The sequence below is a fragment of the Microcaecilia unicolor genome, chromosome 13 (genome assembly GCF_901765095.1).
Source record: "Microcaecilia unicolor chromosome 13, aMicUni1.1, whole genome shotgun sequence".
NCBI classification, from domain to species: domain Eukaryota; kingdom Metazoa; phylum Chordata; class Amphibia; order Gymnophiona; family Siphonopidae; genus Microcaecilia; species Microcaecilia unicolor.
In genome coordinates, this window is record NC_044043.1 from 93372512 (window position 1) to 93386626 (window position 14115).

The following is a 14115-nucleotide window of genomic DNA, read 5'->3' on the forward strand; positions in this document are numbered from 1 at the left end:
CCACACAGGCTATTATAAATTTATGGTTTTACTAATGCCAATAAAGGCAACAGCCTAGGTCATCAACTTTTGAAAATGTGGAATACCTGCTGCTCTTGCCTCATTCTCTAGTTCTGCTTCTGGGCACCAAAATCTCAGATCAGGCCACCCCTGATTACTGCTCCATGAAGGGATGGGGCCCGTGATAACCAAACTTTTACACGTTCAGATGGCCTTGAGAAAGTTCGTTTGAGTTTGCTTCAAAGTGTTAGTTAACTCATCTTCATCTCAAATGTATTATGTGCTGCTTTGAACGTTTCCTCTCAGTACCCCAGTTGTGAGAAATATCCACTCACAAGACTGCTTACTATGGAAGGCTGAATGTTTGGTCATCTACGTTAATGCAAATTGCTTCAATAAAATACATTTTCATAACAAGATTAACATTTTCATATTTTATAGGAAGACCTGAGAGCATTACATTTCTAAAATATTCAATAGATTAGTATAGTTCACAACCAAATGTTTGCAGACCTTGTTCTGAAACTGTGACAACCAGCAAACCAAGGTTGCACAGAACTCCATTTAAACGTTATCACTGGTTAAAGGGACACAGAGGTGGCCAATTGGAGATTTGCAGAGTTATGAATTAGTCCCAGTAGCTTGGGCCATCCTGCTGAGTTCATTCCTGCTCTGCTGCTCCCAAGCATCTCTTTCATACCTGCTGCACCATGGTCCTACTTAAACGCCACCCAAGGGCCTATGGCAGAGCAAAACTGGTACCAAATATCCCAACTAATGGAATTCATGAAATTCAAGGAGGCAGCCAATAACATAGGAGGAACCATTTTAGAATGTTGATATTTGTTATTTTTTTAATCAATACTGCTAATGTCTCTTTTAAGTTAACATGTGAATGGATGCTCTCCACTTTGATCTGCTTTTACTAAGAGAAGCTGCAGATCATGGACATGAGCCAACCACTGTGTTTGGGGTTTAGGATGACAATGGTTTTCATGCTACAACTTGATGCAGAGGAGGAGAATTCCTGGATGATCATGTTGAGAGTTATATGATCACAAGATTGGTACTCCATGACTCTGCTCTACTTCAACCATTGCCTGATTTTCAGCCCCGTTTGATAACAAAACAAGACTTGATGCCCCGCCATGGTTCTTGTTCATAGGATGAGTTTAGTCCTTGGGCTTTGGATAGCAGGAGCGATGAAATGTTCCTTTTCCCCCAAAGAATCTCTCATGAAACAAGACCAGCAATGCGTTGATACTTATTAAAGTCCAATGTATGCGTATTTGTTAGCAACTGAACAGCATCGGCATAAGTGCTCTGAGAATCCAGCTCTCGGATCAGCTCTGAAAACCCAGGTCTGTTGGAAGCTTTCCAATGCCAACAGCTCTTCATGATGCCGTACCTGTGCCAAAACAAGAGGACACACACAAAAAAAGGGATCAGTTTGATACACTGGCATTTGAACAGCAATCGTGCTGAAAGTAAGACAGAAATCCAAGAAGCCAAAATCTATGACTTCCTGCATTGTGCTTGCCACATACATACATGGAATATTCTGAATCATGTAAGAATTGTGTGTTATGCAAAAAATAGGAAGAAGAGACCTCGGGGTCAGGGAGGTAGTGAGATACAGCCTTTGATCAGCTTACCATATTTGACTCCAGTCACTTTAGTGTCAGTCAACAGAGGCAAAGTTGAACCAGGCCTCTCTCAAAGCAAGCAACCCCCTTTCCTATTTCTCTGTGATTAATGAGGAATTCAAGACTCCGGAATATGACACCACAAAAGACAATTTTATCTTAGGTGTGGACTAATCTTGAAGCCCTTGTATGGAACATCAAACTCTCCATTTCTCATCCAACATTTAAGCCAACAGTCTTGGTAGATCAAGTGAGTGGACAATATGAGTGGGTATCTCAGGGATGGAGGATCCCCAGGAAGGAGAAATAGCTCGGTACATGTAAGCTGGGAGGCAGTGGGGCCCCATCAGAAGGAAAGCTAATGTATGCTCATTGCATTTGCATAAAAAGCTAAATGAGGAGTTAATGGAGGAATCCTGAAAAATGTGGTAAACCAGTGAACATGAAAAAAAAATTGTTTAGTAAAAGGCAGAAGAGAATGCAAAATATTGTGCTAACCAGTTCAATGATATAGAGACACAATCTTTATAAATGGCTATAGAATACAAGAAACCTTTTTATGAAAAGATGACAGATGAATCTTCAATAAATATATTTCTAAGAAAAATCAAAAGAGTATCACACTGATGTCCTGTGACCAATAGGGCTTCTGGATCATGTTCAGTTTGATTATCCAGAACTGGTGATCTTAATTAGTATGTGGGATTAATATGTGAAATCCCGTTTTACATAGAACGTAGAGATTGGAATTGAGACGTCTAGGTTGGGACATAATTCTGGTGGTATTTCAGAAAAGGATCTGCCAATGCAGGCTTTTTAAAATCCTCGTAGGAGCATGTGTGAATTTGATGGCATGTGCAGCAGGAGCGGCCATTTAACAACACTGAGCAGCACAGACCTAGCAGCTTCCATGTCGAAGTGTCGGCTCTTACACAAGGAAGTGGAAATTTCTCTAAATCCTTTTTGTCATGCAGTGACCAGAATCGTACACAATCCCTGGGATTCTATATATGGCGCCTGAAATTCTGTGCAGAAATCGAAACGTATTCTGTAACAATGCGTATAACTTAATTGGTTAACTAGCTAATCAGCGCTGTTAATTGGATGTTAAGCAATTATCAGCCCTAATTGGCATTAATTGAGATTTACACACATAACTTCCTAAGTGTATTCTATAACGTGGAGGAGTGGCCTAGTGGTTAGAGCACCGGTCTTTCAATCCAGAGGTGGCCGGTTCAAATCCCGCTGCTGCTCCTTGTGATCTTGGGCAAGTCACTTAACCCTCCATTGCCTCAGATACAAACTTAGATTGTGAGCCCTCCTGGTACAGAGAAATATCCCGAGTACCTGAATGAAACTCACCTTGAGCTACTAGGTGTGAGCAAAATCTAAATAAAATAAATAAACATGGTCAGGGCTGGTCTTAGCAAGTGTGGGGCCCTGTGCAGACCAATTTGATGGGGCCCCACCCTAGCTCCACCCCACCAAGCTCCAGGGCCGCCACCCCTCCCTCCGAGCTCAAGGACCATCCCCCCTCCCTCCCCCTGAGCTCCCCCTGAGCTCCAAGGCCCCCTCCCAGCTCCAAGGCTTCCCTTCCTCCCAGCTCCAAGGCCCCCTGAGCGCCAGGGGCCTCCTGCCCTCCCTCCAAATTTTAAAAATCATCTTACCTCGGGTTACAGTGGCAGGCAGCAGCAGTGAAAAGCGTGTGAGCTCGGCGCTTCAGGAGCCTTCCTTTCTCTCAGCTCTGGTCCCGATTCCCGCCCTCATTTCCTGTTTCAACAAGGGTGGGAGGGCGGGACCAGAGCTGAGAGAGGGATGGGAAGGTTCCTGAAGTGCCAAGCAGCTCGCACGCTTTTCACTGCTGCTGCCTGCCGCCATAACCCCGACAAGGTAACTTAGATGACTTTTAAAATTCAGATGGAGGGGGACTGGAACTCAGGCAGTTGGGGTGGAGTTTAAGCACGCCGCACGGGGCCCCCTTGAGCGCAAGGCCCTATGCGGTCACCTCGCCTTAAGACCGTCCCTGAACATGGTGCACTTAAATTCAAAGTTGCATAGTTGAAAGGGGGGCATGGGCAGGGCATGGGTGTTTCTAAAATCTATGCACATTATTATAGAAAACACCTGCTCTGCACCTAATTTATGCGTCGGGATTTACACCAAGTAAAATGTGGCCTAAATGGAGATAACCAAATTTGGCCATGTGGAGAGCCACTCGGCGTATTCTATATGCCACACGGAAATTTACGCCTATTCTATAAAATTTAGGCGCACTTTAGAGAATAGTCCTAGGCATATTTTTTCCGCACAGATTTTTCAAACGCCATGTATAGGATCTAGCCCAATATTTGAGGTGTGGTCGCACCATGGAGTAATATAAAGGCATTATAATATTCTCAGTTTTGTTCTCCATTCCTTTCTTAATGCCTAACATTCTATTTGCTTTCTTAACCGCTGCTGGTCACTGAGCAGAGGGTTTCAACATCTAAATCCTTTCACCTGGGTGGTGTGTGATTCCTAATGTGGAACCTCCCATCTTATAACTATAGGTTCCTTCCTCTTCCCTAGGTGCATCACTTTGCACTTGCTCACATTAATGTCATCTGCCATTTGAATGCCCAGTCAGTCACCCAGTCTTGCAAGGTTCTCTTGCAATCCTCTTGTAATTTATTGACTTTTAATCACCTCACTCTTTATTCCTGTTTCCTAATCATTGGTCCTTTCATCCCATTAATTGCAATTAAAATTTTAATTGAGTGTAATCAAAATGCACCCCTTAAAAGCATGCATGAAGATGCAAGGTTTTTGGACCAGTAGAAATACTTTTGAACTAGTATTGGCAATATTTAAAAAAAAACAAAAAAAAACCCAGCACCATCTGGTGGCAAAAACACGTCCCTACATTTTAAAAGCTATGGGGCCCTTTTACTAAGGTGCGCAGAACAATGGCCTGCGCTAGTGTAGACGCGTGTATTGGACGTGCACAGGTCCATTTTTCAATGCACCTGCAAAAAAGGCCAGTTTTTTTTTGCCAAAAATGGACATGTGGCAAAATAAAAATCAGCGCACCTCCATTTTGGGCCTGAGACCTTAGTGGTAAGGTCTCACGTGGTAATCAGCGTGCATACACTGCCGATTACCACCCGGTTAGTGCCAGGAGGTGGAAAATAGAAATTATTTTCTGTCACACTTTTTGGACGGACGTAGAAATTAGAATAAGCGCCCGGGGCATAGAAGCCTGCGCATCTTAGTAAAAAGGTCCCTGTGTTTAGCTTCTGAATCTTTACCTTCTTTCTGTCTCCTACTCTTTGGAACGAACTGACTTCCAAAAGATTGGAGAAATCCTACACTCATTTTCGAAAACTGCTGAAGACTTTTCTTTTTACCAATCATATCGAACAGAATCTATAAGAGTAGGGTAGGGTAGGTGTTAAAATCTAGGTTAAACTGTATTTAATTTGTATTTAATTTAGATAACTGTGTTTTATTAGTTATGTTCTTATTATTTTTTGGTTTGCTGTGCTTTCCTATTATTGACTGGCGTTCCTATTTGTTTGATTATGAGATGTATTTTTTAATGTAAACTGTTCTGTTTTGTAATTGCAATAAGAAACGGTATATAAAAGGAATAAATGAATGAAATGAACGAATGACAAACAGAAAAAATATAGCCGCCAATAGGCAGCAGTCAGCAGTTTTTTAAGCACTGACCATCGGTGGCTAAATTATTATTATTTATTTAGATTTTGCTCACACCTCTTTCAGTAGTAGCTCGTGAGTTACATTCAGGTACACTGGGTATTAGACTCTGATATTCAATGCTGGACTGTGTATTGAATATCCAGGTCTGACCAGACCAACATTTATGCAGGTCCCAGTTAAATGTATTTTATTTATTAGGATCTGCGTAAGACAGGTAGGCAGGTCCCGGCTGAATATTATCTGGGACCTACAAAAGGAGATCTGTCCCGGTGGCCATTTTCTATAAAGAGCCATGAGGGGCAGGAGTGAATGGGGTTTGCTCCTGCCCCAAAGACCCCTAGATCACCAGGCTCTTCGGGTAGACCTGGGGGGCCTGCTGTGACTTGGGGGAGGGTGGGAAGAAGGATCAGTTTCAGGTCAGTACCTAGTAGTTATGCGTATGCCAGACGATATTCAGTACCAGCACTCACAGAGTTAAGTGACCAAAGTGATTTTTATCCAGTCACTGACTATGGATGCGTGGAGTGGCCTAGTGGTTAGAGCACCAGTTTTACAATCCAGAGGTGGCTGGTTCAAATCCCACTGCTGCTGCTTGTGATCTTGGGTAAGTCACTTAACCCTCCATTGCCTCAGGTACAAACTTAGATTGTGAGCCCTCCTGGGACAGAGAAATATCCAGAGTACCTGAATGTAACTCACCTTGAGCTACTACTGAAAAGGGTGTGAGCAAAATCTAAATAAATAAAGATTCTAGAATTCTAAAGAATAACAAGATTCCGTGCAGAATTTCAAAGTGTAGCAACATTCCATGTAGAACCCCAAAAGAGTAAGAAGATTCTTTGGGGTGAAGGAATAAGGCCTAGTGGTTAGAGTACCGGTCTTGCAATCCAGAGGTGGCCGGTTCAAATCCCGCTGCTGCTCCTTGTGATCTTGGGCAAGTCACTTAACCCTCCATTGCCTCAGGTACAAACTTAGATTGTGAGCCCTCCTGGGACAGAGAAATATCCAGAGTACCTGAATGTAACTCACCTTGAGCTACTACTGAAAAAGGTGTATGCAAAATCTAAATAAATATTGTCAGCATCCACATAGCTCCTCCCCAACACTGCCCTCAGAACACCCCTGTCCTGCCCACTTTCAAAATGACTGGTTAGTGCTGATATCCAGTGGCAACTGCTGGGTTTACCCAAGTCTGATGGCTGAAACAGGGGTAGCAGAGGAGCTGAATGGCATTTTTTGGGGTGTGGCACTTGGCATCCTTCCAACTCCATAGCGATGCCTATGGTGCCACAAAACAACCAATTAACCGTTTTAACATCGATGCTACAGTAAAAGGAACGCTAGATCACCTTCCAGGTGTGAGGGCAGGATTTGCAGACCCTTCCTTTTGCTAATCCAGCCCAGCCCCTCCCTGCCCCCCCCCCCCCATACACACTTAAAAAGAAACCTTTGCATCACATTGTTATATATCTAAAATACTTACAGCTGACTGCCACACTGTCCTGGCTGCGGCATGCGACGCTGTCTTTGCAGACTTGGCAGTACGTCTGCAGGATGAAGATCTGGATATGGAGCAGAACCTGCAAAGGAATAGGCGGGTTGTGATCTCCAGCTGCCTCTCCATTCCATCTCTCCCTTCACGACTCTTCCCATCCCATTCCTTCTCCCCACTTTCTCTGTTATATTCTCAGCTTGAGAGATTGATAGCAGCAGGTGATATCAAGGCAACAGCCTATTAGGCTCTTTTCTATTTCAATGTATTCCTATGTCATCACACACTGAATTAGGGCAACTGGTGTAGAAACAGTGGCGTAGCCACAGGTGGGCCTGGGTGGGCCGGGGCCCGCCCTGTTAGGGCTCAGGCCCACTCAACAGTAGCACACGTTTAGCGGTAGCTGGTGGGGATCCCAAGCTGCACCAGCTGAAGAGTTTCCCCTGATGTTAATGAAAATGCTACTCTCCACGAAACTAGCACCTGCGCATGCTCAGCTTTCAGTGAGATATATTTTTTTTTGGGGGGGGGGGGAGGAGAACACTCGGTGCCCACCCACTTCTTCCCTATGCCCACCCAAAATCTGTTGTCTGGCTACGCCCCTGTTTAGAAAGCTTTCCCCATATAGGGCTAGTTTCTATATATGCTGCCTAAAAATTCCGTGTGGGAAAAAAAACTACACCTAGGCGTATGCTGTAAAATACACATAACTTTTATAGAATAGGCTTAAATTTCCACGTCGTATATAGAATAACGCCAAGCGCCTCGCCACGCAATTCAATATAGTCATGGCCATGTACGCCATGTTTTACTTGGTGTAAATCCTGATGCCTGAATTAGGCGCAGAGTGGGTGTATTCCATCACAACGTGCATAGATTTTAGAAATGCCCCTGCCCCGCCCATGACCACACCCTCTTTTCAACTATGCGACTTAGAATTTAGTTCGCACCACGTTACAGAATACACTTAGCGAGTTGTGCACATAAATCTTAATGCCAATTAGTGCTAATTGCTGGTTTACATCCAATTAGCACTGATTAGCTAGATAACCAATTAAGTTATGCACATTGTTATGATATACGCTTCAATTTCCGCACAGAAATTAAGGTGCTATATATGGAATCCTGGGGATGAAGCCTTTTTACCAGTGGCGTAGCCACAGGTGGCCTTGGGTGGGCCAGGGCCCACCCACTTAGGGCTCAGGCCCACCCAACAATAGCACACATTTAGTGGTAACTGGTGGGGATCCCAAGCTCTGCCAGCTGAAGACATCCCCCTGATAGTAATTAAAACGCTGCTCTCCACGATTTCAGCGCATGCCTACTGCAGACTGTCAAGGTGGAAAGAAGCGTATTCTTGCCAGCTCAGATATTTTTCTGGTGGGGGTTGGGAAGAACACTTGGTGCCCACCCATTTCTTGCCTATGCCCTCCCAAAATCTGTTGTCTGGCTACGCCCCTGCTTTTTACATGGAGAAAAATTTTTTTTTAATTAAATCGAACAGGGGTGTAGACATGGAAAGAATAGACTGAGCCTGTTTTTACGTGAACTACATGTAGGCGTTCCTTGGGGAGTAATTTGGGGCACTTTGGAGATCCTTTTACTAAGTTCTGCTAGAAAGTGGCCTCAGTGCACCCTTACATGAGTATTTCCTGTGCGCTAAGGCCGTTTTTACCGCAGCAGTAAAATGGCCGATTTTTCTATTTTTTTTGTATTAATGACCGTGTGTTAATGTTGTCCCCAAAAGTGTCCTGTGGTAGTGTGAGTGCATGTATTGGATGCATCCTGGACCATTTCTCCACCGCATCTGGAAAAAGTGGTGTTTTCTTTGGGAGGGTGGGGAAATGGACGTGCAGCAAAATTAAAACCAGAGCACATCTATTTACAGCCTGAGCCCTTAACACCACCCGTTGACTTAGCGGTAAGGGCTCATGCGTTACCCACGCGGAAAGTGTCCAGTGTGTTCCAAGTGTTCATTTCCGCCAGGAATGCCCCATGGAATTACCACCGGGCACTAGCTGGGCAGTACTGCCAATTTGACGTGCGCTGCACCTGCGTAGGCCCTTACGCACCTTTGTAAAAAGGTCCCATGGTAACCCTGCACTATTCAGATGGCTCATGCTAATGTACCTGTGCAACGCAGTCATGTTTACTCCAGGGGCGTAGCCAGACTTTGGCGGGAGGGGGGTCCAGAACCCGAGGTGAGGGGGCACATTTTAGACCCCCGACGCCACCAACTTTGAACCCCCTGCCGACAACCCTCTCGACCCCCCCTCCCGCCGACAACCCTCCCCCGCCATCGCCTACCTTTGCTGGCGGGGGACCCCAACCCCTGCCAGCTGAGGTCCTCTTCTTCTGGCGAAAGGCTTCGTTCTGTTTCTGTGAGTCTGTGTACGTGCAGGACGTCAGACTCACAGAAACAGAACGAAGCCTTGCAGATCAGCCAGCAACGTGGCCATTGTACATGCAGGACGTCAGACTCACAGAAACAGAACGAAGCCTTGCAGATCAGCCAGCAACGTGGCCATTGTACATGCAGGACATCAGACTCACAGAAACAGAATGAAGCCTTGCAGATCAGCCAGCAACGTGGCCATTGTACATGCAGGACGTCAGACTCACAGAAACAGAACGAAGCCTTGCAGATCAGCCAGCAACGTGGCCATTGTACATGCAGGACGTCAGACTCACAGAAACAGAACAAAGCCTTGTGCCGGAAGAAGAGGACCTCGGCTGGCGGGGGTCCCCCGCAAGCAAAGGTAGCGGATGGCAGCGGGGGAGGATTGGCGGTGGGAGGGTCGTTGGCAGGGGGGTCCAGGGCCAAATCTATGGGGGCCCAGGCCCCCGTGGACCCACGTAGCTACGCCACTGGTCTACTCTCCACCCCCCAGACACACCCCTCTATTTTGAATGTACAGTGTTTTATCTAATCATTCTAAATTATTGATTTGGGAGGGGAGTGATGACTAGAGTTCTATTTGATTAAGGGTCCGGTTTACTAAGCCGTGCTAGAGGTGTTTTAGTGTTTTTAGCACACGCTAACCGTGTAGGTGCTCACAGTATTCCTATGGACGTCTACATGGTTAGCACGTGCTAATTTTTATCATGCGCTAAAAATGCTAGAGCGCCTTTGTAAACAGGGCCCTAAATTTCTTGCTTGAAAGAAAGGAAATACATAAAAAATAATATATATACCTAGTGTGATCATTTCATATAGTAAAATCCCAAAAGACCACCTGTGAAAAAAAACAAGATAAAATCAGATTATTACAAACCATTGATTTTTTTTCTCCTCATAAGTTTAACTCTTTGGATTTCCTTTCACTACTGTTGTCTCCCTCACCTCTGGTATGCAAGAGAAACCAGTCACAGCTAAGAAGAGACCTTCCTGACCTGTCGGAGGTGGGGGAAGGAGCCTCTGCTCTGATTCACAATCCATCCGCTGCCTTTTCTCTGGAAGGTCTACTTCTGATCTTAGCTAGGCCAGATCTCCTCATCGTGCCACCCAGGTATCAGTTATGAATTTCTGGAGCCTTTACAAATCGCCCAACCTATGATTGTTCAACAACTCCATGTCATCAAGAACAGGTAGATCCAGACCTGGTTTTGCCTCTTACCACCTATTGATATATAGTCAAATCTTTCTAAGAAGGGCCTGGGAAGAGACATGACACCCTGACACAGCCAAAATAGGAACACCTCAGTGGACTACACACTAGCATCCTGAGACACCCTAACAACATCTACAGCTGAAAAGAGACCTCTGTGGAGTACAGTCTAGCACCCTCAGACACCCGTACAGCATCTACAGCTGAAAAGAGACCTCTCTGGAGTAGACACTAGCACTTTGAGACATCCTAACAACATCTACAGCTGAAAAGAGACCTCTGTGGAGTACAGTCTAGCACCCTGAGACACCCATACAGCATCTACACCTGAAAAGAGACCTCTCTGGAGTAGACACTAGCACTTTGAGACATCCTAACAACATCTACAGCTGAAAAAAAGACCTCTGTGGAGTACAGTCTAGCACCCTGAGACACCCTAACAACATCTACAGCCTAAAAGAGACCTCAGTGGGGTAGGCACTAATACCCTGAGACACTCATACAGCATCTACAGCTGAAAAGAGACCTCTGTGGAGTACAGTCTGGCACCCTGAGACCCTGAGCATCTACAGCTGAAAAGAGACCTCTCTGGAGTAGACACTAGCACTTTGAGACATCCTAACAACATCTACAGCTGAAAAGAGACTTCAGTGGAGTAGACACTAATACCCTGATATAGCATCTACAGCTGAAAAGAGACCTCTGTGGAGTACAATCTAGCACCCTGAGACACCCTAACAACATCTACAGCTGAAAAGAGACTGAAAAAAACTCACTGACTGCTGCCACCTAATATTGACCCATTATATAAACAGAGGATTATTATTACAACTGTTGTCTTACACTTCACTCCTCTCTGTGATTAGCCGTTTCATGATCCTCTCTGGTGCCAGCCATTTCAGGGGAACTTCTGCAGCTCTTCCAGAGGACAGAGCTTTTGTCTGGTAGACCTCAGCCGCCATTCCCAGGCCACAGAGGCGAATGGTCATATCCTCGTGGATCAGGACGTTGCATGCTGCCACATAACCATGGATCAACTTCTGCATTCCGATTAAATATTCCTGTGAGCAAAACAGCAGCACCACATCAACAGAGAAGGAGCTTCTGAGGAGAGGAAGATAGAAAAATCATAGAAGAGACTGTGGGGAGGTATGATAGAGACATTCAACCCTCAGTGTTATACAAAATGCAGAAGAAGTTCTAGAAGAAAGTGGCTCCAAGGTGTGGAGCAACATCAGAGAAAGGATGGTGAACGTAAGGAAGGGCTTCCCAGGGGAGGTGGGGGAGGATTAAGCAGTAACAGAATTCAAAAGTCTTGGGTAAGCAGAGATAATCCCTGTTTTGTTTTAGCCCGTCTACTTGGCTAACTATCCAAAAGTATTTAAAGGAGCCTATCAATAACTCGTCTTCTGAAACACCTGACTCCAAGTTATCTCTCTCAATAATGTTCTTTACGTTCCAAATTTAACACAATGTTATGATCTTCCTTTAGATGTTCTTCAAGAACCTCAGCGGTGCTCACTGCTAATTTAAGGAAGCAATGTTTACAGCATCCAATTCTTCATCGGCCCTTCCGATGACCTCCTCCTCTTTTATATATATATTTTTTAACCATTTATTTCATTTGTTATAACTTTAAATACCCATACTTATCTTATGGGTTGTGTCTGGCCCAGGGGTGGGAGCGTCCGACACGCATGTTTCGCCCTCCCTCGGGCCGTCTCAAGGACCTTCCCCCTTAGCCGTATCTAGCCCCAGCTCTGCTGCTATTTTCAAGGGTTTTAGGACATGAGGGTAAAACAAGAGGTTTAGTAGGGTCTGCGCCATTGCATGAGGAATAGAAACCAGACAAACCAGATGGATCTTCTGGTGGACAAGTGCAGTCTTATTCTATAGCTCTCTATTTTCTCTGTGTTGGGGAACATCCCACTCGTGCCTGGTGTCTCGGAATCTGGATCCTGTGGTTACCTTGTTCCTAGGTGTTTACTTACTCTTGATCTGTCTTGTGTTGAGTTTCCATTTACTAGAAATCTCTCTAGTGCCGTGTTTTCTGTGTGTCCTATCATGATCTGCTGTCTCTAGACCTCATTGACACATGTGCTCAATCAATCTCTCTGATAATAGTGCTTAGTGCCTGGCTGATGGCTCAGAGAAATGTTTTCTACCCTAGCCCAATGAGCTTGTGATGGTATTTGCCTTGGTTGATGCAAAGGAAGAAATGTGACATGGAGAAGTAAGGAGAGAAGCCAGGCACGATAGGTTCCTGATGAAAGCCAAAGTCCTGCAGGGCAGGAGGAACAGAAGTTCAGCATGCAAAGGGAAGCATATCATCCTGCCTCCAGATTTTCCTGTGATACCTACCAGTCCACGAGCCACCTGCAGTGCCATGGAGAACACGCTCTTCTCTGTGAGATCAAGGGCGCACTCACTTATGGTCTGGTCTCCCTACCAAATAAAGTCATTTAAACCTAATTAATTCATGGCTGAGTACAGTCCCAAGACACAAGACTAAAAGACTCAACAAGCTGAGCTCCATTTTTGACAATAATTGTAAGTTTGGGAAGCTTGCCAGGTGCCCTTGGCCTGGATTGGCCGCTGTTGTGGACAGGATGCTGGGCTCGATGGACCCTTGGTCTTTTCCCAGTGTGGCATTACTTATGTACTTATCCTCGTCCGGTGAACCCTACAGTAACTGTCATTGTAGAAACAAAGCTCTTCACTTGGGAAAATGACTCAGCTGAGAATCACCCGCCACTTACTTCAGCTAAGTTTCAAAGAGGGGGCTTTCCCATTGAAAAGGAACATGGTCTCAAAGTGCCTTTGAATATTGCAAACAACATGGGTTACTGAAAATAGCAATATATTGACTGGCTTACGTTTGGTTATATCCAGGGCTTTTTTTTGGGGGGGGGGGTACTTGGGGTGAGTACCGGTACCTTTTCTATCATCTGCTAAAATTGACCCATGGTCCCCAAGTTTTAATGAAAGAGCTCAGGCTCTACACACCAATTCTGCCTTATCATAGGTTCTGTGACTGGGTTGAGTCCCTCAATGATCACCCCTCCTCTGAAGGGTGGCCTGGAATTTGAGTACCAGCACCTTTTTCGCTAGAAAAAACACACTGGTTATATCAGACATGTACTGAGACCTTTTTAAGTGTCTCAGCAGGCCAAGGGCTAAGGAATTGCTCTTCCATGATAGAGATGTTTGGGCAGGGTAGGTACAAAAAGTATTGTATACCCTAGGCAAACCTTCAGCCCTACACCTCTTCATGAAACCTTCAGGCCCCTAATCTGCACCCCCCCCCCCGCCCCTCAAAGACAATCCAAAAGTCATTTACCAAAGTAAATAGGCTATTTGAAAACTGGCCTCAGCAACAGTTAGTTTCTCCCATGTTAAAACTAGGCCTGTGACCAGCAATTAAGTCTCACCCTCATTAACCAGGACTGTATTCAGCTAGTAGCCCATTTTAAATCCAAGCTTATAGTTAGTTTCTCCCACTTTAGTGCCAGGCCTATAACCGGCAGCTAGACTCTCCCACACTACAGCCACAACTATGACTAGCAGCTAGTCTCTCCCTTGTTAAAGCCAGGCCTATGACCTTGTTAAAGCCAGCGGCTACTCTTCCCACATTAGAACCAGGCCTATGACCAGTGCTAGTCTCCAC

At 45.2% G+C, this 14115-nt stretch overlaps 1 protein-coding gene across 7 annotated transcripts in view; it reads right to left on the bottom strand.

Annotated features, from left to right (window-relative positions):
* Positions 1-452: 452 nt before the first annotated feature.
* LOC115456762 (tyrosine-protein kinase STYK1-like) overlaps positions 453-14115 on the bottom strand; it is a 42656-nt gene continuing 28993 nt past the window's right edge. For all 7 annotated transcript variants that reach the window (XM_030186041.1, XM_030186039.1, XM_030186040.1 and 4 more), the window contains 5 exons: positions 12810-12893; positions 11292-11509; positions 10036-10076; positions 6832-6928; positions 453-1408 (listed from right to left, as the gene is read on the bottom strand). In XM_030186041.1, coding sequence (XP_030041901.1) covers positions 1234-1408; positions 6832-6928; positions 10036-10076; positions 11292-11509; positions 12810-12893 — 615 coding nt within the window. In that variant the 3' untranslated portion in view covers positions 453-1233. The remainder of the gene's footprint in view (positions 1409-6831; positions 6929-10035; positions 10077-11291; positions 11510-12809; positions 12894-14115) is intronic.